We start from the raw sequence: 24,920 nt of genomic DNA, 5'->3' as shown, positions 1-24,920 counted from the left end.
TACTACGTTTCTGGCAGCCCCGGCGCCTCATCACCCTCATCTGGACGCCAGCACATGCTGGCCTCCCTGGCAACGAGGAGGCTCATTCCCTAGCCCGAGGTCTCACATTCCGGGCAGGAGTCGAGCCCCCTCTACGAGCCTCGGAGCGCCTGCTCTCCTTCCGTGATATTCTCTCGTACTACCGAGACAAATGAAGGGAATACGCACCCCCAGCTCCATCCCTCACCATACCGCAGGCTGCACATTGGCGACAACTACAAACCCGAACTGCTCCATACCCAATACTGCTGCATGCCCGATACCCAGACCAATTCCCGTCATCATGCAAACTTTGCGGCAAACCAGGAGACTTCTTACACACCCTCCTCACATGCCCCACCTTCCCTCATCCCCCATCACCAACCGCGGCGGAGTCTTACTGGGAGTCTCTTCTGACCAGCTCGTCCGCTCAAGACCAGCGCCGGATCATCTCCAGCGCTCACAGAAGGATTGCGCTCCAGGGGCTATCCTTCGCGTTGTAAGGGTGCCTCCTCCTCACATTGAGGAGGCATCCAAGTGCCATGTAGGGGGCTTCGCCCCCACGATTTAAATCATTGGCAATAAAAGTTTCCACCACCACCACCACCACAAAAGAAAACTGGAAAAAGTGAAAGAAACAAGCTGGAAAATACCAGCGGAAGAGACATAACGTCTGTCTTCCCTAGAAAATGGATGTCAAGGAAAGAATATATAAAGAAAGAAGGGCGAAGTGAGACCTCGTGAGAAACCATTCACACCACGAAAACACTCCACAAAATATGGCACAGAATTTTGCGCGTAAAGAAGGAAAAACATTAGCATGTAATTAAAATACCAGAGAAAATAGCAGAATGTCAAATGCAGTAAAACAAAGAGTTCTCACCCAAGCAAATTTATCAAAACAGCTGAAAGGAGATCATAAGAACATCGTACAAAACGCGAGAGCAAAATATAGATTTACACGGCCCCCAGCGAGAAATCTTGCATAATGAAACCATGCTGAACCGTCATTTTTCGCAAAGAAGTCAAAGCACATAGCTCAGATAGAACATTCCCTACCCCCCCCCCCCCTCCCCCAGCCGCCCTCTCTAATAGTGACCCATAAATGGGCCCGTGACCCAGATGGGGTAAGCCAAAGTGTTTTCTGTTATGCAGTGATGTCTATCCGTCTGGCCATGCATATACGCCGTAACATCTCACGCAGCACTAAATCTTAGTGCGAGGACTTTAATCAGGAGGTTCAGTGCTTAGCAAAATCGTCGCCATCTTGTACGGCAGGGAGCGCGAGCAAAGCGCCAAGCCTGGCCTAGCGCGAGCGCTCCGTCCTGTGGCACTGCCCGCTCTTCGTCGTCTTCTACGTGGCACAAATCCAGCGGTTATGACCCTAGCACGCCTTGTTTTCGCACTTTATACGAATGTTCTAAACACTCTCTGTCATTCTGCTATTGCCATCAAATTTTTTTTCTTCTGCAGTGCAAATCTCCATTCTGTAAAAATGACTACCCTCCAGAAAAAATTTACGGAAGTCTCCCAAAGATTTCACCCTCTCCCGGTGCAAAGGAGGGAGAGCGATAGCTTAGCGCACACAGATAGTTCATCGCGCTTTCACCCAGGCCCACTTTAACGGCATGACCCCAAGTGACCCAATCGCTACAATGCACACACACTGACCTACGTGTACCGTATGATTCAGGCTAGCCGGCACAATTTTGTCTTCGGCCGGTTGGAGTGCGTAGAAGAGGCTAGTTTTCGGTTGCGATATACAACGACGTCGGCGAAAACGCTGTTTGCTCTGGACAGAGTCCCTCGTGTGGCTGTAATCCTCTTGTTGCACGGGAGTTTACATAGCAGCGCCACACTTGCTGTCATGAACTCATTCAAATACGCATCTTCCACTTGCTATGTCCTCTGCAGGATTCCGAGTTGAGTACGACCTGACAAAACCTAATGGACAGCGAGTTATTTCCCTTAGTGTCCTTTGTAGAAACTGCACCGTGCCGACATACGAGGCTGTCATTTGTGACGCAACGTACAAAATCGTTACGGCAGACTACCTCACTCGAGGGGGCGACGGCTTCAAGCTGCTAAAATCAGCGAATACCACCGATGGCGGTAAGCAACGCTCCGTATTTGGCATGTGTTACACGCGCGAGTTTTCAAATGGCTTTTCATAACATTTTTATTTGCTTTTATTTTTTCGTGGCTGGTGCAGGTCCAATCGAATACGAAGCGCTGGAAAAATACGTCGTTAAAATGCAATCGCTGAGGCCACCGAACGAAGGCCGTATCAAAATCAAATGGAGCGAGAAAGACAGAGAAGAGGTGGAAAACATCACTCAAATAGTACGTAAGATAAATATAACCGAGGAGAGCCCTGAAGAAAGTTTATAAAGTTCCAGTGTTTCTCTGAAACCCAATTACTTTTTAAATTTTATCGCTCGTGCTGACTTCCTGAAAGTAAAGCCATAAAAATATATTCTGTGTGATTGGTAGTCCTGTCTGCACTATACACACTGCCGAACATTTCACATTCACTTTATTCCGAATTTCTTCCGGAACCGAAAAATACGAGGACAAGGACTAAAAGCTGCTATGTAAGCAGCTTCACTAATGCCCTTGCCCGTTTTCCTGGCAACGTACACCGGTTTACTTATAATATAGCAATGAAATATCGTGAAAGTGCAAAATAGTTTCAAAATCCATAACTATAAATGTAAACAATATAATATCAACACACGTTGCTTTTGACAAGCTCCTATTCACAGTTCATAAATGTTGGCATTGTTTTCAGCAGAAGTTGCTACACTACAGTACAAAAATATAAACAAATAAACAGATGCACGTACACCCAAAGCACCTACCCACTCAGCACACACATACATACGTTCGAAAAAATCTACACACTATACACAGATGCAGAAAGCACCGAATATACATAATTCGCAAATAGAACCAGAAACTTTAATACATGCATTTATACAGAAATTTCTCCTGAATTTTATGTTATAATACACATCCCTAACTCATTACTTTATACTGTAATCATAGAACTGTTATTTATTTCATTTCAATATTCCATTTCAAGGAAGCTTTTTTCAAAAAGCAAAGCCTTAAGCGCGTTATAAGAACAAGCAGAATTCTTAGTAGACGAAAATTCAGTGCATGATGCAGATACACGTTACATTGTCACAGCGCATGTTAGATCCTACGGCGTGATGTAATGCTGAACTAAAGCCAATGCTTCCTGCCGAAGACTTCAATGCGAACACTGAAATAGTATAATGAGCACAAGCATACGTGCAAGCGCAGCTACCAACACGAACCACTTGCGTTTTAGCGAATGGCGCATCTAGTCTTCCGTCTGGTTTACCGTGACTAAGCAGGAGAGGCGAGACCTAGGCCACAAATGACGAAACTAAGAGCAAAAGAAAGAAAGACAACGAGTTAAATTTTCCTCTCCAACCGCCAAAAAGGCAATTTGTTTCCCACAAAAGTGAATTGTCGGTCAGTTGAAACGTGACAACGTATGGCAAGAAGCGACCGTTGCAAAGGCTGACGTAGAACTATAGGCCTTGGAAAGCGTTTTTATCATTTCATGAACAGATTTACCCTTTCACATTTTGAACGTTAGGATCCATGCTAAATTTAACTATATGCACGAATCCGAAAGTCGACTTTTCTTTTTTAATTACTGTAACTAATTACTGTTCTTTCTTTCTTTTTTTTATTTCAAAGTACACATGTAATTACATGAAGACACTCAAGGATCCTTAGCCAGAGGCTAGTCGTGGATCCAAAAATGAATACAAATAAGTCTACTGACGATTCAGGAGAAAAAAAAACAAACAAAACAAAAAAAACACACACACACATTTGTCGGTGTAGAATGAAACAATTGCAATGCAAAATAAAATACAAAATACAATACAAAATACAGACTGAAACACTGTCGTATGACATTCATATAACCAAATAAAAAATAAATGTCATTCTACATTCAGATTGCCACGTTCAATAGATTTGTAGTATTATGCCACGCCACAGACGCATATAGTGTCGCTTCACTGCGACGCTTCTGTTTGAAGGAAAAAATTCTTCAGTGCTCTAAATGTATTAGGTGAAGATATGACTGACCATGGGATAGCATTCCAAATTTTGACACCAGAAAAACGGAGACATCGATGACCATAATGATTGTTAGATATTGGAAGCAAGAACTTTCCATGAGCGGCTGAGCGAGAACTGGACGGTGGAGCCTTGTATGAAACTAAAGGAAAGGTGCTAGGGTTGCAGATAACATTTTTTACAAAAATTGCTAAACGATAGTTTCTTAGGTTAGTTAGTGGCATAATGTTATTTTGTTTAAATAAAAGCAGTGATGGAGTTTTAGGTGCAACAAAATTGATGATTCTAAGAGCCCTTTTTTGCAGCCTTACCACGGGTTCAATATACGATGGATACGTAAGGCCCCAGGCCTCAATACAGTATGTTAGCTGCGACTGAAATAAACTGAAATATAATGTTTTTAGCGTATTAGTCTGAAAATATTTAGATGCTTTCGCTAATGTATAACAAGAGTACGACAGCTTTTTACACAGGGCATCAATGTGCTGGTGCCAGTTGAAATCTTTGTCCACAATCACAATCAAGTATGTGATTGCGTCAACTTGCTGCAACTCATCAGCTCCAATATGCAAGCTGCAGGGTGACATGCACGCAGACTTATGCGGTGATTTGAAAGTAATATATTTCGTTTTTTTTAGTGTTCAGGGATAGACGGTTAGATTGGAACCAGGTTTTAATGCATTGAAGTTCCTTATTAAGCACGGTTATACCATCCTCTATAGATTTGGCAGTAACTACCATAGCGGTGTCGTCTGCATACATAATGACATGTGATTTCTCTGCATATACAGGAAGGTCATTCACGTAAAGAGAAAAAAGAATAGGTCCCAGAACCGAACCTTGTGGAATACCCATGGGCACAGTTAGCAAATCTGAAACATTGTCGTCAATTTGGACCCGTTGGGAACGATCGGATAAATAACTTCTAAGGAACTGCAACGCCAAACCTCTAAAACCAAGTCTTTCAAGTTTTTTGAACAGAATATCATGATCCACGGTATCGAAAGCTTTTTTTATGTCTAGGAACACGCCTACTGCTACAAAATTTCTGTTAAGTGCGTCATTTACGACTTCGGATAGGGATAAGATTGCAGTAGTAGTAGATCTTGACTCTTGAAAGCCATGTTGATCAGTGCTAAGAATGGCATACTTCTTCAAAAAGTTCTTAATACGTTTGGCAAGCAGTTTCTCGAAAAGTGTGTTAAAACAACTTAAGACAGAAATTGGTCGGTAATTGCTTAGATTATCAGGGTTTCCATTTTTGTATACCGGGACTACTTTTGCTACCTTCAGTGCATCCGGCTATGTGGCGCTATAAAAGGACTTATTAAACAAAGAAACCATAGTAGGCGCTAGGACTTCAATATTGTTTTTCAATAACGACACAGGAATTCCATCTAGTCCGCGCGCTTTTCCGGTCTCCAGTTGCCTACCCACTGATATAAGTTCATGACAGGTTATGTCATCATATCTGAAGCTGGATTCTTGCCATGGAGGAAAAAAAAGGGGCTCCCCGCTTTGCGCTTTGGGGATCACATTCTGAGCTATGGAGCAAAAATGCCTGTTAAATTCATCTGTCATGTGTGATGCACTCGGGGACAAGTCTTTTGAGGGTAGTACCCTTTTTACTCCTGCTGGCTGAATGATAGAATTTAGAATTTCCCATAGTTTCTTGGTATTGCTAGCATTAGCATTAATTTTTAAGTGATAATAATGTCTTTTCTGTCGACGCATCAACGCAAGGGCTTTATTCCTGTGAGTTCTATATTGAGCTGCGTAATAATCATTGCCCCTGTTCTGTTTCATTTTGGTATGCCAATACTCGCGTTGCTTTATCACATCAAGCACAGAAGAAGTCATCCAAGGGCAAATTGGCACCGTGAAATAGTTCACTCTTTTAGTAACCTTGCATTCATTTATTAACATATTTATTTCTTCTATGAGGCGTCGGCAGTGCTCGTTAGGATTTAAAGGTGTATATGTAAGAAGCCAGCAGTCATTTAAAGCAAGGAATGCGTAAGGAAACGTTTCTATTTTTTTTTAATTCATCGTCGGTTCGGGTCCGACCGGCACCATGTGGCTGCATTTTTCTTCAACTTCCTAGTAAAGTTTCACAGGTTCTCTTTCCTTGCACCAGAGGTGCCCCGCCAGAGACGGTTGGTTTAACTCGAAGACTGAAGCTTGATCTTCGCACCAGAGGTGCCCCGTCAGAGACGGTCTCACGATGCGTTGAGACGCAGGGGTAAGGCGAATACTTGAAGTTTATGTACAGCTATTTACATTGCATACACAAGTTTAGGCACTAGAGACATTAAGCAAAAAGATACAAAGCAACAAAAAGGTGGAACTGGCTAACACTAGGGGAGGCCCCTACTCGGCATAGCCGAAGATGCATAGCATCTCACCTTAGCGCAGAACCCCGCTTCCCGCTCCGGGGCCCGGTTTTAAAGATCTAGAGGCCCGGCCCACATTTGGTAGCTTCCAAACATGTTGCAGTCTTAACATGATTGGCTCTTCAAGGCCATGTCCAGCCCTCCGGCTTCTACAAGGTAGACCACCCTCTCTACCACAAAATAAAATAAAAACAAACACAAATATACATTCGTGCCAGCACGTGCGCGAATCGGTACCGCGGGGCGGGGGGACACCCGTATTTCCCGGCGCATTCGCGAGCGGCCGCGTTCCGAGAAAGGAGACGCTTCGCTTTGAGCGCCCCCAACCGCGTTCCGATGACCCCGCGTACACTAACGATCCCTTACATTCCTAATGAATTATCTTTAAGCCATAAAATGATTACAATGTTATTTCCCAAGGATAAACATAGCATAATTTAAGAAATAGAAACATTCTCGCATTCCTTGGTTGCAGTGAATATCGGCTTCCTTCATATGTAAATCATAGCGGTACTGCTACTCATTTTTCTACACTCGTCTGCTCAATGGCGATTCTCGCCCGCCCCCCCCCCCCCCCTCTTTCACCATTCGATCACACTTCACGCGAGGATGTACTACGTCGGCCGCTATGGACAAATGTGGCGCTGGTAAACACCTTCACGGTTAGGTCACAAGCAACACAGATAACTCCGAAAGAAGAAGACTAGGCAGCCGCCGCCGGAACGCAGTTGGTAGAGAACAGGACATGAAATCTGGAGGCTGTGGGTTTGTTTTTCACCGACGGCATGTGTTTGTTTTTTCTTCTACCTTCAAATCAATTACCTTTCGGCCATGAAACTATCAGAATATTAATTTCTCATTCAGTAACGCCACAGTTTTTTTTTTAATGAAAACATTCCACTATGCGCTCCTTCGTTTCACTGACTGTTGGCTTCCTTCATATGTATGACATGAGGAGCTCCTCATTTCCTTACCCATGTCTGCTCAATTTTTTTAGCATTCAAAATTGATTTACGAAAATACTGAAGGTGCTATGCGGCACGAACTTTAGCTTGAGTTCATTTCTTCTACAAGGTGAGACACGCTCAAACAGACTGCAGCTAGGGCTCGAGAAAATTGTTAAGAATAAGAGCGTCGAAACCGTCAATAGGACCAGCGAGAGGTCATGTTTTCACTTCAGCCTGTTGCCGTCAGGTAAGCTCCGACGTGTCCCAATGAGGCATCTGTCGCTTACGCCATCTTGACTGTAGAGCTTTATGGGTGCTCATAAAACATCGTCAGAGTTTCTATCTGCAGCCAGAGTTGTTCACGAATGTAACATCAGAGGTTGGCAACCTTCGGGTCCACTGTGCCTGTCGCCCAGGCTTGTTTAGCCGCTTTGGCAATCAGTACAAGTAATGATGATAAGTCACCCGTCTGAAAGTATGAAGTGCCGGCCCACAAGATAAGAACAATGTTTTGTGGTTGCAAAAATGACCCCGAGACGCTATTGCTCTGAGTTCATGCAGCTTTCTTCGGAGGGCTACACTGCCCACGACTGCATGGGTCTCCACAGCTATTGCTCAAGCGGCGCGCCAAGGACGACAATGTTTTCCTCTGTACGTACTTTAGCAGCAGCCTCCTTGTCGATGCGCACGAGAACTAGTGTGTCCGCCGGCGAAATAGTACGCTTGCTAAAACCACTTGGTAATTCTGCGACTTTCTAAACAACACTTTTCAGTTGCCCAGTGGTCCTGAAAATCTGCAGCCATAAGCAGTTAATTGGGTAGTTGTTAAAATGCCGGCGGGCGGCAATCAGCGTCAATCCGCAAAAGGTGCTTCCTATATATATATATATATATATATATATATATATATATATATATATATATATGTATATATATATCTGCAGCCATAAGCCGTTAATACGGTAGTTGTTAATGCCGGCGGGCGGCAATCAGCGTCAATCCGCAATAGGTGCTTCCTATATATATATATATATATATAGACACACGTATCAGGCGGCAGCTCAGTTAATCGTGAGAGGCTGCTGGGGAAGAGCAACCGAAGTCCCATTGATAGCAGCACCTGTCACGGATGAGCAGTGGCGCATCGCTTGATCGCTGCACCACTGCACCAGGAAGACTCCCAGGAATCCCTATATGAACATTAACCCATTATCGCTATCCCAACAACTGCCATCCGGGAAAACTGGATCTGAGCACCGAAACTGAAGTGGAAACAGAACTGCTAGAGCATCTAATTCGCATTTTGCCGAACTACACAAATCGACTATCATTTGTTTTTAAGTTTGCACTACGCAGTTGTGACCGACCCGTCTGCTGTCCACGAATTACAAGGTCTATCTTGCCAGTAGCATGGCACGTGAAAGCATTCGAAGGGATGCAGCTATATGGAGTGTAAGCCGTTGTTATCCTCGCATTGTATCCACTCATTAAACAGCAACTAGATTTATTGCTGATTGGCTGATGTAGAATCAGTTCCGTGAATGTACTACAGAATGAGACGACACTGTACGCGAATTGTTGTCTAGCACGCCATATTGGCTTTGTTGGGTTCGAAAATGAAATTGCACATTAGCGCGAAGTTATATTTCAGGATAGCCCTTGGTCACCCCCAGATTATATTTAAATTGATCATAGCATAAGCGTAGGCCTGACAAGCGAAATGATATTCTTTAACAAAGCTGTAATTTTAATACGAGCACTGAAAAGATACTTCAGTCAATGCCATGAAATTTTACACTGCATGAATGTATGGTATATAAATGCTATTACTGGAATCTTAATTTCTTTTTAACTGCAGTACAAACGTTGGTTTCTTCGATGAAATGGACAGCTTCAAAACTGAAGAAATACTATTAAATTAAACTGAGCATAACCATTGGAGTACCCACAATAGATATGCACAGGAAATCGAAATCGCTGAGAAAGTTTCCAAAATGGACGCACTGGTTGTTACTCATACTCAGTTATTTACACTGGCAAGAAAAACTTTCAAAAACTTTCAAAAAATATCGAAAACGTATTGAACGTGTCTGTAGTCTGCTTATTTGTTTCTTACGTTGTGTATAATTTTCATGTGCGCGCAGTACTGACTATAAAAAGGACAACAAGCCGGAAGGCCCGTACGTAGCTAACAAAACTGATGGAAGCCAGGAAGGGAGGGAGTACACTTCAGCGAAAGAAGGTAAAGATGAAAGCCCGACGTCGAGCCAAGCTGAAGACTCTGTGCGTTTTCTATGTTTTACGTCCGATTTTAACGAACACGGCACCAGCCCACAGCAGCCTAAATGTTCTTCGCAAGGCCAAGATGAGTAAAGTAAGCTGGAACCTTTGCGGAAACAACATTCCGTCGAGGGCAAGCGATTCGGAGGTTTCTTGTCGGCAATTCTGCAGCTCGTTATGTCCTGTGCTGCATTTGTGAATGAGCCGCCACGGTCATAGTTAACACTTGCCTTCTGAGAAATTTCTACACACTCATTCTGCGAGGTCTATAGGAGCCCTGAAATGCGTTGGAGCACTACGCATCGGCGAGCATGGCCCTGGAGCCGGAATGTAAACCTCGGAGGTAATGACTTGCGTCTGGAAGGTCCTCGGAGCTACTAAGCGCAGCGTGAACGCTGCGGCGGGAACGGAGAACTTTTTTTTCTTTTTCGAAGATTAAAAGAGGACGTGAAGGGCAGACTAAAATAGCAATTCAAGGAAGCAGCGTAGAGGAGAGGAAATGCATGAGGAGGTGATGCATCTGGTGAATGTAGAGCCTGAAGAGTGAATCATCGAGTTTGTGTTGCCTCACTGTAAATGGCTGAATACATGTGGCGGTCAAAGAAGAAAGATTGGATACAACGCTGGCTGTCGTTCAAGTCTTTGTCAAAACACGGAGGAAAACGCAAAAAATATTTCAACGCAGGCGCATGTGCCTTACTCAAATGCACCCTATGCAAAAAAAAAGAAAAAAGAAAGGACAAACGATTGAAGGTGCGTTCTGTAAGCATAATTGATGCACGAGCAACGCACATGCGCCCTAATTAACCGACTTTGAAGGCCTCGCCATTCTTTTTTGCCATCTGGCCACAGCTGCGTAATTCCATTCTCCGTTAACATCGGTATACAAATTCACTCCTCATACAATACGTTACATCGTATAAAGAGCGTCGTTACCGACTGGAAATGCTTCAAAGGCCACAGCATATAATAAAGGCGCATCTATTTGAACATTCAAAGTCCGTACTCGAGAGCACCAGCGAGAGCAATCGACGGAAGAAAATAGATTTCGTGGTGAAGGCCTAACGGGCATCCTCCGCAGCTTGTGCAGAGAGGTAAGTTATTTTTTTTAAGTACGCCCTTCGTACTTTACCTGTAGTTGTACTTATATTTCCTGCGCATTAAACGCTAAAAATAAGTTTCTTAAGATTTGCCTTTCTGAAAGTGGCATAGGTGAGTAGTTACAGTTGGAAAAGCACGAGATCAATAGTGCGGGTGAGAAGATCGGCTACATATCTTTATTTCATTGCAATAAGGGCTGTGTCGCAGCTACATCCAATTATGCTCGCGTTCCCGCATTGTATGTATTTTTTTCTTCATTTCTGTTTGTAGAACGTCACATGACTGGGGAATCCAAGTTCTTAACGGAAAATATCACACAACTGGAGTTTAGGTATTGCTTTTATTTTTAAACGATCCTCTGAAAAAGCACTCATGTCCTCACATTTCGGCCACCAATGCATGTTTCCGAATTGAGTTCGACTTGAGATAACCGACAAAAGCATTTGTTGGGCGAGTTGGTGTTTTTGATGATCCATAACTACAGCGCAAACGACAGGACAGAGATGAAGAAGGGACACCACACAGCGCTGTGTGGTGTCCCTTCTTCATCTCTGTCCTGTCGTTTGCGCTGTAGTTATGGATCATTGAGATAACCGAATGGCAACCGCGTCACTTTAATCAGCCGGCTACTTAGAAACTGCAACGTGCAACAGTACGAACCTGTGAAATTCGAGGTGACAAACATAACTGTAGCCACAGACTACCCCCCAAAGGGAAGCGTCGGATTTAAGTTTCACGAAGCTCTGAACATCAGCGACAGCGGTCAGTGGCTTATCAAAAAAGACACACTTATTTTTTGTTCTCGCTCGTTTGACCCCGAAACCGTTTTGAAACAACGTACATACAAGTCTGACTGAAAATGAAGTGCTTCTGAAGCATGTCGTCAAAATGTCGCTAATAAAGACACCGAACGGAGGCACGCAGCATAAAAATCACCTGGAACGACACGTACGATGCTTTAGAACAAAACACCACATCAATAATGCCTGAAGCCACGATGCGCCTGAGGAATGGCAGATCAAATAAAAATATCGGTTCTCGCGAAATTTTGATGTCACTGTCGAGGTTTTAAACCAACCAAATGGTCTGTGGTTCACGTAAAACCTTAAGAGGAAAGCAATCTTCCATTCAAGTTCTGCGACCCGCCTGCAGGCCCCTACCTTGTCAGCTCCTAACCCTGTATTTTGAGGAGGAAAGAGCGCCCTAAGCGCCGCACACGTGCTCTATAGTTTTGTGCTGTAACCTTCCACCACCACCATCGTGCAGAGGAGGTTGCGCTCTGGAGGATTCGAGAAATGGAGAAGGGCCAGTAGGGTTACCCACTCTGCCTGCCGCACAGAACTGCCTCACTTCCGAGGCTTGCTTCCCCACCCCAGTGTCCAGTGTGCCTATCTCGGGAACACAAAGCCGACATCTACACCTGCTGTAGGTCTGCCCAAGCGCTGAAACCAACGAGTATCTCACTCCTGGCCGCAGCACGTCTCTCGCCGCGCAGTACTGCGTCCTATGCTGATTGGACACAGGGACAGCACCATCGGTCTCTGCAACCTTTTTTTTTATTTGTATAGTTATCATCGTTTTATTTCATATGGCAATAAGGACCGGATAAAGAAAATGATATTTAGAGCTCTCTCACTTATTGACGAGAGAGCGGGGAGTGGGACAGTGAGGAACAACTGACAGTGATTACGCAACGAGATCAACCCGCTTCCTTCATTATACCCATTTGAGCACCCCCTGAATCCATTGAGTAGTCCCTTCATTACCCCCTGTGATACACGGAAGAACAAGGCGCACTGTGAAGTTCGCCCATGGTCTTGCCTCTTTGTATAGCACTCTCATAGATTATGCGGTGAACGCGCAAAAGAAAGAGGAACATAATATTAGTTTACGCCAGAGCAGAATCGCTTTACAATTCTCTGCGAATAGAAAACCATCTTTTGTCTCAAACTTTGGCTTTTCACTTTGTTTACTGAAGAAATTTTGCGGCCTATATTACACAAGAGTGTTTCTCTTATGTATCGGAGTATCACGCGTAGCACAAGATTACAGCTGTTCTCGATCTGCGCGTGAAAACCTTGGTGCACAGTGCAGCCTGGCCGAGCGTGCAAACGTAAGACGCGATCTTTTATGTTCTTTCAAGTGAGCCAAGGCCGATGTTTCGGATTCGAGGCTGCGACGGAGCACTCTCTATGTTTGCGTGTTGCCTAAGGCCGCACGTACACACGCTTTCGAAACTTAATGGCGAGGGTTGTGTCTGTTTGCTGTCCTTCTTGCGTAACCACTTTCACCTGCTGCAGTGCGTCGTGACAGAGCGAAGACGGCGACGCCTTCTTAAGAGTCACGATTCGACAGGGTCCACAACGAATGAGAAATCCGTTAACCAGCTTAATTTTATTTGCCCTATCGATACAATGCGGATAAGTAAGACGCCGAGGCGGATTTATTGGTAGTTCGTGATGGGAGTCACGAGCTCGAGATAACAGGGAAAAGAACAAGGACGGGCACCATGAGTTGTTAAAAGACAGCCCTTTTGGTATCACTTCCTTGTCTTGTCCGCGTAACTATGCGCTCTTATTGATTCACATAACTAACAAGAGGGCCATGTTAACGTTGGTCAAGATCAACCTCTGGTGTAACAATGTCTTAATATGATGGGCCTTGAGCCATTCTGCACTGTTGATTTCTGCGCAGCGTCTACTTCAGTGGCCTAAAAACTTTTGACGAAAGCTGCACACAAAAGTTATGACGACAAAAAGTTATGACAGTCGCCCACACTATCATAGTTCTTACCTTCTCATAAGAACAGCGCCTCTATGCACATCAGCCGCCGCGGTGACTCAGTGGTTATGGTGCTCGGCTGCTTACCCGAAAGACGCGGGTTCGATTCCGGCCGCGGCGGCCGAATTTCGACGGAGGCGAAATTCTAGAGGCTCGTGTACCGTGCGATGTTAGTGCACGTTAAAGAACCCCTGGTGGTCGAAATTTCCGGAGCCCTTCACTACGGCGTCTCTCATAGCCTGAGTAGCTTTGGGACGTTAAACCCCATAAACCAAGCCAGTTTGTGTTTATTTTCTTTATTTAGCGAAGGAAATAATTGTTCGTAAATTATAGCGTTCGAAAACTGTGATATATCCTAAGAAACAATACCTCCCCGAGTGCTGCTATGCCAGAACGTGTTATAGATTCGCCAGTACAGGCGTACTCATCGCAATGACGCCAAAAATAGCCGTTCGCATCCCTCGCTTCGCTGCCCTTTGGTTCTCGAGGCGAGTTATTATTATGCCGGAAAGCAAGAGGAACGGCAACGGGCGCTGACACATTCGCCAGAGCGGTACACAATCTGACTTCCTTCAGTGTGGTCACGCCGACGTCCCGTTGCGTCGGTCCCTAGCTCCAAACGAGGGCGCAGGAGCACGCTTCAGCGGCGATGCGAGTGCGCCAGTGTGTTTCTCAACCAAGAATCGCCACGCCTCCTTGATTCATGGGCCACGAGGCGTGTCCGCAACACGAGTATTCGCGGGGCACCGCTCCCGCTCGAGATGTGGAATCACGCCAGATCACGGGGAGATATCGTTGCGCCTCGTCGCGTGCACGCTGGAAACACGTGATTCGTAGAAAAGAAAAGTGAATATTCCAATTATGAAAGTGTTCAGCACTGGCCACGACACGCGATGACATCCCCAAGTCGAAGATTCGCAAGGTTCGAGCTTCAGTAGAGCCCCGTCCGAGAGAATAGTCCTGGCCTCGAGGCTTTACGGTAATTACAAATCTACTCCACCTTGGGGGATACCCCTAAACAATTGTCCAACACTGTCCGCACTTCGAGTTATTGATCGATTCGCTCTCGCCCTACTATATGCTAGCCTTCCCAGTTAGCTCAGTTGGTAGAGCGACTGCTCCGGTGAACCGGTGGTCCCGAGTTCGAACCCAGGACCAGGACGAATTTTTCTCTAACTAAGAAGTTTCTATGGAAGCTGTATAGTTAGTTTTTCTTTGTAGTCTTATGGCTGCGCTTGGGTGGACGTAAGTGAGTAATTACTCCCTTATTTCAAATCTACTCCACCTTGGGGGATTTCCCGAAACATTTGGCCGAGGCTTTACTGTATTAGCGCACGACGGACAAACCCCGCGACAATATATCATTCCAGTGGCACCTGCTCAGACTGCCACCTTCACAAGTGGAGGTAGTTCAGAGCTATTATACCCTTCCTATCTACACGCTCTTCATCCCATAGTATCTCCTTCAAAATCAGCCGTCTTTACGCATTTGCGTGCACGTTTTCGACCCAAATAAACAGCCTTTAGATTCTTTTTTTTTTTTTTTGTAGTTTGCGGTTACCGTTCCGTACTCTGCTCTCCTTTCGTCGCCTTACGGCCCAGGACAACTTGCAGTGCTCTTCTTCGGTCGGCATTGCCACAAAATGCGGACGCTTTCAAGCGCGCCCGCAAATACCGATATCGACCCTCCTTTCAAGCGCGACGGGTCTCGGCGGCTTGCGATACAAGTCCGGTTCGTCACGACCGAACTACGGTCGCGCCCACTACGAGGAAACTTACCTCTGCGATGGCATCGGGGGCTGGCTCCTCGAATAACCCCGAGACGTTGAACCAGAAATACGATCTGACCGACCTAACAACCAGCCTGGCTGATCAAACAGCCTTCTCTCGACTCGGGTCCCTCCTGACCTCCAAATGGAACAACTGGGTCGTAAATTGCACCGAAGTAAGTGAACGCTGCTATCGATTAATGTATTCATGAATTCTCAGCAGATATTCTGCAACTATGTATTCTTGAAACCTGTTGCCAAGTGGTAGCAAGCAGTTCACCGATGGCGCACTGGTTTTGTTAACGAAGTATGCTGCGCACTAGTGTAGGGGCGAAGCTGGACCGGTAATCTGTCCGCGAACGCCGTGGGATTCACTAAGTCTGAACAACTTGCTGTAGCAAGTCAATCGCCACTACTCGGGTCTGTTCCGTGACCGCGCGCATCCTGTTCCTATCAAGTGTTAGGAAGCATTCCCTGTAGTGCAGATAGATAACTGTACAAATATGCAATAAAGAAAAAAAGATGCCTGCACAAATATGCAGTTAGCAAATGATTAACGTGCATTTCCAAGAACCTCGCTACCACTTGCAACCATGAGGCACTTATTTAGTAAAATTATCACCAGCGCGCGCATGCACTAATAACATGAGCTATCAAAAGGTCATCACAAAAGTCGTCAATTACTATGCGCAAATACGGAGAGTATAACATTTGCCCATTGCTGACATGGTGCTACATGGTTTAGTCTTCAGAGCTAAAGCACAGACAAGGAAAACTCAGATTTCATGCATGGTTGGGATGACGAATGTTCTCTCTAGTAGCTCTTCCTCTAAAGATGTTTTCTTTCTTGCTTTTTTGTTACAGTGTTTTCCAAATGCAGCTCGCCGCCCTCCTTCTTTGATTGACATTGACAACGGACGCCGTTCCAGCTCAGAGCGGCAAACTCTACCTTCCTTATCATATTTTGAGTTTTTCATGCGCCATCGAAAGTGTGTACTTTTACGTACTATCAGCCGCAAACGTGTACGCGATAGGTGTTCTCATAAAAAAAAAATACTACCACTGCATCGTGACCCAGCCACTTGTAAAGTTACCAGCTGATGAAGCATGCATGTTTTCACACCTGCAGACATTTCAGGCGATTGGCATGTGCGACTACCCGCATCCCGTAAACTTCTGCGGCTGATAGTAACACATTTTTGCTTGGCTGGAGAGAAGTCTAACAGGTATTACGAAACTAAAGTACAAAGTGACAGGCCACGGTATACCCACACGGGATCGGAAGTTTCATAAAACGATACGATGCAAGGCAAAAGCCATCATGCGTACTCAGAGAGTGGCTGGGGGTTTCTGATGACGTCAGCCTGCACTATTCGTTTTCAGAAAGTTCCGTCCTTATTGGAAAACAGAAAATATTTCATTGCAGATCGATGACCAGTGCTGGCGAAATGCTGAAAAAATCTGACGGAGGCGTCGAAAGCAGTGTGATTAAAGCGGCCCTCTTTAGCGCTGAAAAAGTTGCATAAGAAACAAGCGTTGTTGAGACAGTGTCACGCCACACTGTTGGCCATTGGCACTGCGGAAAAGCGTGATTCATAGAAAACCCTTGCTCCATTTCAAGCATTAAATCGTTGTATCGCTGATGCGCCGTTTTGCAGGCATAGCTCGCCAGACATAGCGCATATCGGGACCCAATTTTTGCACCTACTCATCATCATCTTCATACTGCACAAAAACAAAAATTTAATTTTCAGACACTTTCGAACTAAACATTATAATTATTGTCGTCGACACGCAAAATGTTATCTTCAATTCGGACCTCCGGTTAAATTTTAAAAATGAAAATTGGGCAGCGCCACGTTTCGCAAATGGCGGAATGTTTCGAAGGTTTCGAAGCTTTGTTTTCTTACAGCAGCTCCACCCATGGCACTCGTAAGCTTCGCAGGACGGCTTACTATTTTCACAAACAAAAACGGAGTGGAACATGCGGCACTTCAATGATTCATCATGCCAGGTAACCGCCAACAGTTGTCTCAAGTCGTGACTATCAAAATCTCGGCAGCGTGGCAGGTAACAAAAAAATAGCAGTACAGGATGTGTTCACAATATAGGGAATGCACAGGGACGACGTTAGACAGAGCAAGGAGAGTTCCTAGAGGTTACACAAACCGAGCTAGTGACGACAAGGGGGAAACCAACACTACTCCGAAAAGCTACGGAGAGCTCACCATGTTTTTGAAGTTAGGACGCTGTAAATATCCGCTTCCCCACAAGACACTCACAAGACATCAGGCAACTACATGGAGACGGCTACAAACTCATACCTAAGTCGCTACATATACAGTAAGATTTGGCCTACGCAATACACTCCAGAATGCATGTGGTGCGGAGAGATAGCCACCCTCTACCACTCCACATGGGGCTGTAGGGCGAGCCCGACAGAGCCCAAAATTACAAACCCGTCAGTCGAGCAGTGGGAGGAGCTTCTGTCCAGCTCCGACCCGCAAGACCAGCTTGCGCTGGTTGAGCGGGCCGAAGAGGCAACAAGAACCAATGGGATCCTGTACCTAGGAACACCACCTGCATCTCAAGACCCCAGCCCCTAAACCCCATCCCATTTTGCGCAATAAAGTTTTATACTGCTACTACTACTCCTAGACCCCGAGTCCAATCCACAGTCAAGACCTATAAAAACATCGCTCAACTCGATCTGCAGCCACCGCTTTGTCTTCAGCGGCATGTCACACAACTCATTCCTTCTGGGTTATATTTTGTCATCGCACACCCGCGTGACGTCACACCCACTCAGAGAGCTCCCCTCCCATTCACCCTCTCCCCCCTTCGTTTTTTTTTTTTTTGCACGCTTACATGCACGGTCAGCCGCACTGACGAAATGGAGGCGTCTCCGCGGCAGCCCCTTCTGCACAAAGCGGTTGCGAAGAGGAGCGGCTGCGGCCGAGGCGAGCGTATTCGCGCACATGCAGACGGTGCGCACCGGCCGTCACGACTTGGTGCGGCGGCTGGGTTTCCGGCTATCAGGAGTGACCTCCTAGCGGCCGCCGCCGCCGCCATTCTTCCCTCGCACCGTTCGTCGTCCCGCGCCCGTGCGAGCGGGACGCTCGCCGCCGCGGCGAAAGCGCTCGTGAAGTCGTGAGGTGGTGTACCGCGCACAATGACGCCGCCGCCGCCTCTGTCTCTCCGCTAGGTCTGCACGTGACGTGACTGCTGGCTGGAGCCGCGTCCTGTGGTGGGAGCGTGCAGAGAAGGCTTGTTCGGCTCGGATATGATCCTGACGACGACGGGTGAGTGGTGAACTCTTTTTTTGCCCGTCAAATGGGCGCCGACTGTCTTTCCTGGTGCGGTCTGCCGTGTACTGTTTTTGGCCAGTGAATGGTTTGGCGCTTTGCAGCGAAGGAGTCTGTTGGTCGCGAATTCGAAACCAGCGCCCGCGCTTGCTGAGTGCAGAGTTGAAAAGTCGCGGTTCGAGCAAACTTTCGAGGCAAATTCGTATATTGGTTGTGTTCAAGGCCAACAAGGCTGTGAACTATATGTTATCAATTCTGTTGCGGACTGAATGATAATTTCGAGCAAGTCACGTGTCTGTGGCTGGCCCAACTCAGAGGGTGCTGTTTCAGGAGCGTGTCAAAAATATGCGCCTGGTATGAGTTAGCGATAAATGTTGACACTTGCCTTCATTTGCACCTTGGTAGAAAGGTGGCGGGGGAGGGGGATTCATTCGTACGGAAATTTTTGCGGTAATGTTTTTCACAGTCACAAGTGTCTTTCGGGAAATCCCGCTTCGCACGAAGAATCCGCGTGGTTGTTCTAATTTTTTTTATTTTCCCTGGCTGAATTAGACGTGGTGTCACTTGCCTCCGGAAGGAGGCGCTCATTGAAAGCTCATCTTGAAGCCTTGTTCACGCAATGACGTTTCGGTTTGTTCTTTTTTTTTTTTCATGGTTTCGTGGTGTTTAACGTCCCAGAGTGATTCAGGCTGTCAAGAACGCCGTAGTGAAGAGCTCCTCATAATTTCGACGACCTGAGCTTCTTTAACGTGCACGGGCCTCTAGCATTTCGCCTCCATCAAAATGCGACCGCCGCGGCCGGGATCGAACCCGCGTCTTTCGAGTCAGCAGCCGAGCACGACAACCACTGAGCCACCGTGGCGGCACGAAGTTTCGGAATCCTTATGGGATGTAAAACCTTGGTTTTCGCGTCCACGGACACCTCATTTTAAAAGCAGATCATGTTCGATGTAGAAGATGATGCACTCTAAACACGAACACGCGTATTTGGGAGTGAAAAGGGATAAACTGTCCTCTAGCGCGCTCTCTTTCATAAAAGAGAGTGCGCTAGAAGACAGCTTACCCCTGTTTACTCTTTTTTGTTTATGTAGTGTGCTGACATTCCGATAGGGCAACTTGTGCTCCGTCTGCTGTGGCGGTGTTAAGCAGCGCAACACGCTTCTACAGCCCACGTTTGGCCGCTGAAACGGTTATGGCTTACGGTGGGCATGCCGCCATACTTATGATCTTCTTGTTCGCAACTTTTAACCAGCTTTCCCGCTAGGCAGCAGACTGCATGTGGATTCCCGCTCTATTTTGCTCTGGTCTTTCTCGAAAACTTGTGCTCATATCGTTTCTCTTTTTTCATCATTCGCCTTGTCAGCCGATCTTTTTCGTTTCTTGTTGTTTAAGGGCAGTGTGTAATGGGTATCCTTTATTGTGCTAAAACGCTTGTGTTGATCTGAGAAGCACTTTCGCGTGATATGAGGTGTCGCTATGCCAACATAGGAAGCGACACCGTATAGAGCGTTGCCCGCCGCGTGCCAAAACTGCTGAGTGCTATTCCACAAATCTTCAAAACGCTCGCCGACGCCCGCCGACTCATACCTGACACCAGGAAATTAAGGCTTTACGGTACGTTGCAGCACTTGCAGGCTTTTATGGCGAGCCACTGACGGAGAGGACGAAAAAGTGTTTCGAAAACTCACCAGACGCCCACGTCGGCGAGGATATAGAACCTCCGCGCGTACTGTACTCGAATATTTCTTGAATGCCGTGGTCGTGTCTAGACCCCAGACTGAACAAAGATAAGGAAAGCCTACGTCTTTCTAACCGAATGCCCCAAGCACCACATGCAAAACCGTCGCAATTCCAGACACGGCCGCTGCTCGACTTCAACTGCAGAGCTCCCTTGGCAGGTAAATTTCACTGCCCAAGATATCTCAGTATATTTTATTACATCTTCTATTCACTGCAGCGCTGCTCTGGTTGATCGTAGTGCTGCTTTTTTTAGGTTCAGATCTGCCTATGCGAATTCAGTGCGAGTGCTGATGTAAGACGCAAAAAGGAGAGAAAAATTACTGCCCCGTCGTCTTGCCTGTCTGGCTCGAAGGGTGCAAAGTGCCTCCGTATTTCCTAGGACGTATGCCCTGATCATTGCGGCATTTGAATAAGTTGGCACAAAGTACTACAACACTTACCACCTGTGATCTGCATGTTAAACACGCCGTAAGTTATACATGAGGTCGGCAGCTGTAAGGTGGCAGCAAACGTCTCTTGATAAGTTCTGCCAATAGATGCGGAATCGCTGATAAGGCACGCGTCTGGCATGAGTCATGCGAATGAATGGTACCGCACCTTTAGAGAGAACTTGGCTAGTATGTGGTGACACATCACGAAGCACCGCATGAAACTGCGACATAGAAAGGAAGCAACAGGGCCACGTGTCCTGTTTTTTCTTGCCTACGTCGTCGTTTTTCTTACAAAGGAATAGTAACTCCGCCGCTGAACAAATATGCTGACAGCTGTGGGTTAGGACTAGAATATAATTAATTACCTGTAAGTGATTTAATAAACAGGTAAGAATAGGCGTCGTACGATATCGGCTTCTCACGCAGCATTAGTGCGCAGAAATGAGTAGTATATTTCTTAGAAGGCGCCAGATCTTCGAGACAGAATAGGTGACTAAATACGTCGAAGGATGGGAATCGTTTGTCTTTTTCGGGAGTGACTTAATAAATGCATGCGACAGAAGATGTCGACGAACCAACCTAAGGCATCCTAAAGATAATGAAGCCAGATTTTGTCGTAATTAATTTTCTTTGCGAAATTTTTTCATCTGTGGTTGTCGGAGATGCAGTCAGCTTTGACTGCGCTAGAACGCACGCATGTAGGATTCAAAGGCTTTTGCTCCAATAAGAATTCCCGTATTCAGCTTCTTTTTTTTTTTAACAAAAATTTTCACCTCCCATTTTTTTTTTTTTTTTGCTCCTTTCATTCCCTGTTATGCTTGTAACAATACAGTATCGTTGGTTGTACTGTTTGTTAGAAACGGCAGAGTGGACCGACTTATGAATTGACAAATGAAAGCATATATTTTGACCATCTACGAGCAGCTTTTATTTCCGGGAGGCAGAACACATTTTTTAGCTTTTAATTTATCATTTAGTAGAGTAGTTTTTCTCTAAAAATACTTTTTTTTTTTTTTAGCCAAGGTGTTAAGGTGGGAAAGGTGTTTCGCATGGACCAATAGTTGAGAAAAATGGTGTTATTGCTGTTTCAAACAATGCTTGCACAGAAATTCTTGCGAATATTTGCCGTCACAGTCGAATAAAGCAACAATGACAAAAGTTTTACATTTTCCATAAAGATTGAAGCATTGGTTAATATTTACAATAGACCCGTTGCTGCAGTGGCTGAAAATTACGGGAGCCACTTTCAAAACAATCACATATAGTAACTTAATGAGTTTATCAAGCAGTTTCATTTTTTTTATTCATTCTCAATGAAAGCCGAAAAAACGCTTGCCTCCGGAACACTGACACTTTCGCATCACGTGGCACAGGCTATTTGTGGTATAAAATATTTTCGCGCTACTAGACGACAACGTCATGGACCGCAGTCATATGAACGTTTAGATCGCGGGTGGGGCCGTGCGGGGGCCTAGAGCCCTAAAGGACTGAACACCTTTGCTTCAGAAAGTTCTCACCACCACCACTAATTCTTTTTTTTTTCTTGTTTCGAACATTTCTCTCAAGATGGAATAACTCCTTAAAGGTGGAAATGCACTATAAACACGAATGCGCCTACATGGGTGTAGGAAGGGAGTAAACTGTCCTTTAGCGCAATCTTTTGTAAAATGGAATGTGGTATAGCACAACTTACTCCTTTTCACTCCTTTCTGATCAGAGTGCAGCGATAAAATACCTCCCGAGGCAGGAAGAGGGCAGAGTGGGTAAGGGAACAAAACGGTTTAATGACACCTTAGTCGAAGTTAAGAAGTAATTGGCTTGGGCGGGGCTTGTAATGCGAAGGCAAGATAACCGATTGTCGTTAATGGTAACGGACTGGGTACCGAGAGAAGGCAAGCGCAGCAGGAGGCGGCAGAAAGTTAGGTGGACAGATGAGATTAAGAAGTTTGAGGGGATAAGATGGCCACAGATTGCACAGGACAGGGTTAATTGGAGAAAGATGGGAAAGTCCTTTGTCCTGCAGTGGGCAGAGTCAGACTGATGATGGTCATACGTCCCGAGGCCTACTAAAGGACCGGTGAGCGACAGTCAGGCCGACAACCTTCATGTGCACATAGCAACGTGTTGAACAACATCACCCAGGAATTTTCTTGCGGGACTTCGGAACACTATGAAGAAACAATGCAGCCATATTTTTTTTACTCATCCATGCTTTCCTAAACCCGCCTTTATACCCTTTTTAACTGAGCACGCACAGCTCCCGCCTAGCTTTACCCCTGAATACGTCTAAGCATTACCTTCTACGAGAACAATTTCGAACGGAAAGCGCGATGCCAAACATACAAGTGTAAGTTTCTGTTAACCGTAGGTTTCCTAGTCTGAAGTCGTGTAGGCATATGTTGAAGGCTATGTCCGTGGGGTTGAAATAACGACTGCTTAAACATGTTCCAGGGAGGAAGGCTGGAAGCTAGTAAAGAAACAGTTATACAAAGTGCGAGTACAGCAAGAGAGGTATTTCGCTAGCCGAAAGCAAGCATACCTGATATCGTCAGAAGACATTATTCCTGCTCCGACCACCAAGCACCAGCCCTAGCGGCTACAACATTATCTAACATGATTGGAGTAAAGCATGCGACTTTGTTCAGCGCAAGTAAAGGCTACGCAGCAAGGAGAAATCGTTTTTATTGCCGCGAACTGCATGTACCGTCAGCATCTGTTCTGCCATGTCTACGGTTGACCTACTCGGAGCTCCGATTCGATATCAAGTAATTGCTGGCTACGTTGTTTGTTCAGGAGCACCGTTAAGTGAGGCCCATTATACGTGCTCCCATATGTACGCAGAAGACATACGGATGAGGCCCCGGTTAAGGTGAAAACACCCTCTCTCTCTTTGCCCTCGCCAATGACGCCTTTCGCGTCATTCAAAAAGCGACCTCTTGGAGCGCTCCGCCGAAGACCGTTCACGCGTCGTGGTTCTAACTGCACCCTCCCGCCCTGGGGCCCGTACTCCAGCCGCCTAGTGCGCTATAAGCTCTGCAGACTCAACGACTGCGGGAGGATCGTTTGGATGCAAATGCTGTTCGGTGCGTGTAGCAGCCTGCCGACATCCTACGCGCGAACAATGAGTGAGCGATTATGTCTTGGCTGTAGTTGGTCGTCGGTCGAGTGCATCGGCGGCGTTGGAGTCGTTTGTACTTGGGGCCTTTCTCTCGGTTCGATAGCCCCCCCCCCCCCCCCCCCCCCCCAACCTTCCGTTAGGCGCCGCTGTTGTGCAACAGGTTTCACTCAGCGAGCGCTCCCCTCCCGCCGTGTGGCCTTGGCGCGTCGTAGAGAGCGCTGCCGCCAGCACATACCGAAAGGAAAAGCAGCTGCTGGCTGTCTCGAGCGTTTCCTCGGGAGTCTCTAGGACTGCGCGCGACTCCCCGTGTGTTCATGTTTCCGGCGTCCCGGAGCACCACGCCTTTGCTGTACGGTTTACAAACTTGCGCCGTCACAGCAGGTGTCCGCGTGGAGACGACGCCCGGAGTTGGTGATGCGAGGCGTCTTTGTCGCGTGAGATTGCGAAGGTGGCGACTCCGGATTTCTCGACCAGCCTAATGAGACGTCCGGTGTTAGTCTTAGCCTGTTTCTTTCCTTTGTTATTTTCTTACTTCCTCTCTCTCTCTCTCTTCTTTATCCTTCTCACAGTCGGCGTCACTATAATGCAAACGCACCTTTCAGCGACCGTCGGCAAAGTGCCAGCGGCCTTCTTGTGTCTCTGCCTGGCATGCTAATCAGTTTGGTTCCATTCTTCTGTGCAAGTTCTTTGCAGTGTCTCCAGATAACTGGTTGACCCTTACCCGACCGGCCACTCCCTTGCTAAGGCCAGGCTATATAGCCTAGGACACAATCGTGTTCACTCCGTGCCCGAGTTGCTGCAAGAAAGCATAGCGACCTGGGCAGGTCGGCTGATTCAAACGCCTAAGCTTAGCCACACCTTTTGTCGCAATACCGTACCGACGACGTGTAGCCCGTCAAGTCATCTGGCGCC

The 24,920-nt window shown here is 46.3% G+C and overlaps 2 protein-coding genes across 3 annotated transcripts in view; both read left to right on the top strand.

Moving 5' to 3' along the window:
- The window catches only part of LOC149342756 (snake venom 5'-nucleotidase-like), a 38,553-nt gene extending 36,051 nt beyond the window's left edge, over positions 1 to 2,502 (top strand). Inside the window, exons 11-12 of the mRNA XM_089545229.1 lie at positions 1,933 to 2,130; positions 2,231 to 2,502. Coding sequence (XP_089401355.1) covers positions 1,933 to 2,130; positions 2,231 to 2,409 — 377 coding nt within the window. The 3' untranslated portion in view covers positions 2,410 to 2,502. The remainder of the gene's footprint in view (positions 1 to 1,932; positions 2,131 to 2,230) is intronic.
- Positions 2,503 to 18,365: 15,863 nt separating this feature from the next.
- The window catches only part of LOC149342755 (uncharacterized), a 31,085-nt gene continuing 24,530 nt past the window's right edge, over positions 18,366 to 24,920 (top strand). Inside the window, exon 1 of one of the 2 annotated variants that reach the window (XM_089542221.1) lies at positions 18,366 to 18,716. In XM_089542221.1, coding sequence (XP_089398347.1) covers positions 18,698 to 18,716 — 19 coding nt within the window. In that variant the 5' untranslated portion in view covers positions 18,366 to 18,697. The remainder of the gene's footprint in view (positions 18,717 to 24,920) is intronic. The other variant, XM_089542220.1, reaches the window with a different exon arrangement.

This window comes from Amblyomma mixtum, chromosome 5 (genome assembly GCF_055824585.1).
Source record: "Amblyomma mixtum isolate Tamu chromosome 5, ASM5582458v1, whole genome shotgun sequence".
NCBI lineage: Eukaryota > Metazoa > Arthropoda > Arachnida > Ixodida > Ixodidae > Amblyomma > Amblyomma mixtum.
Note: the sequence above shows the minus strand (reverse complement) of the source record. Positions and strands in the feature narration are given on the sequence as shown.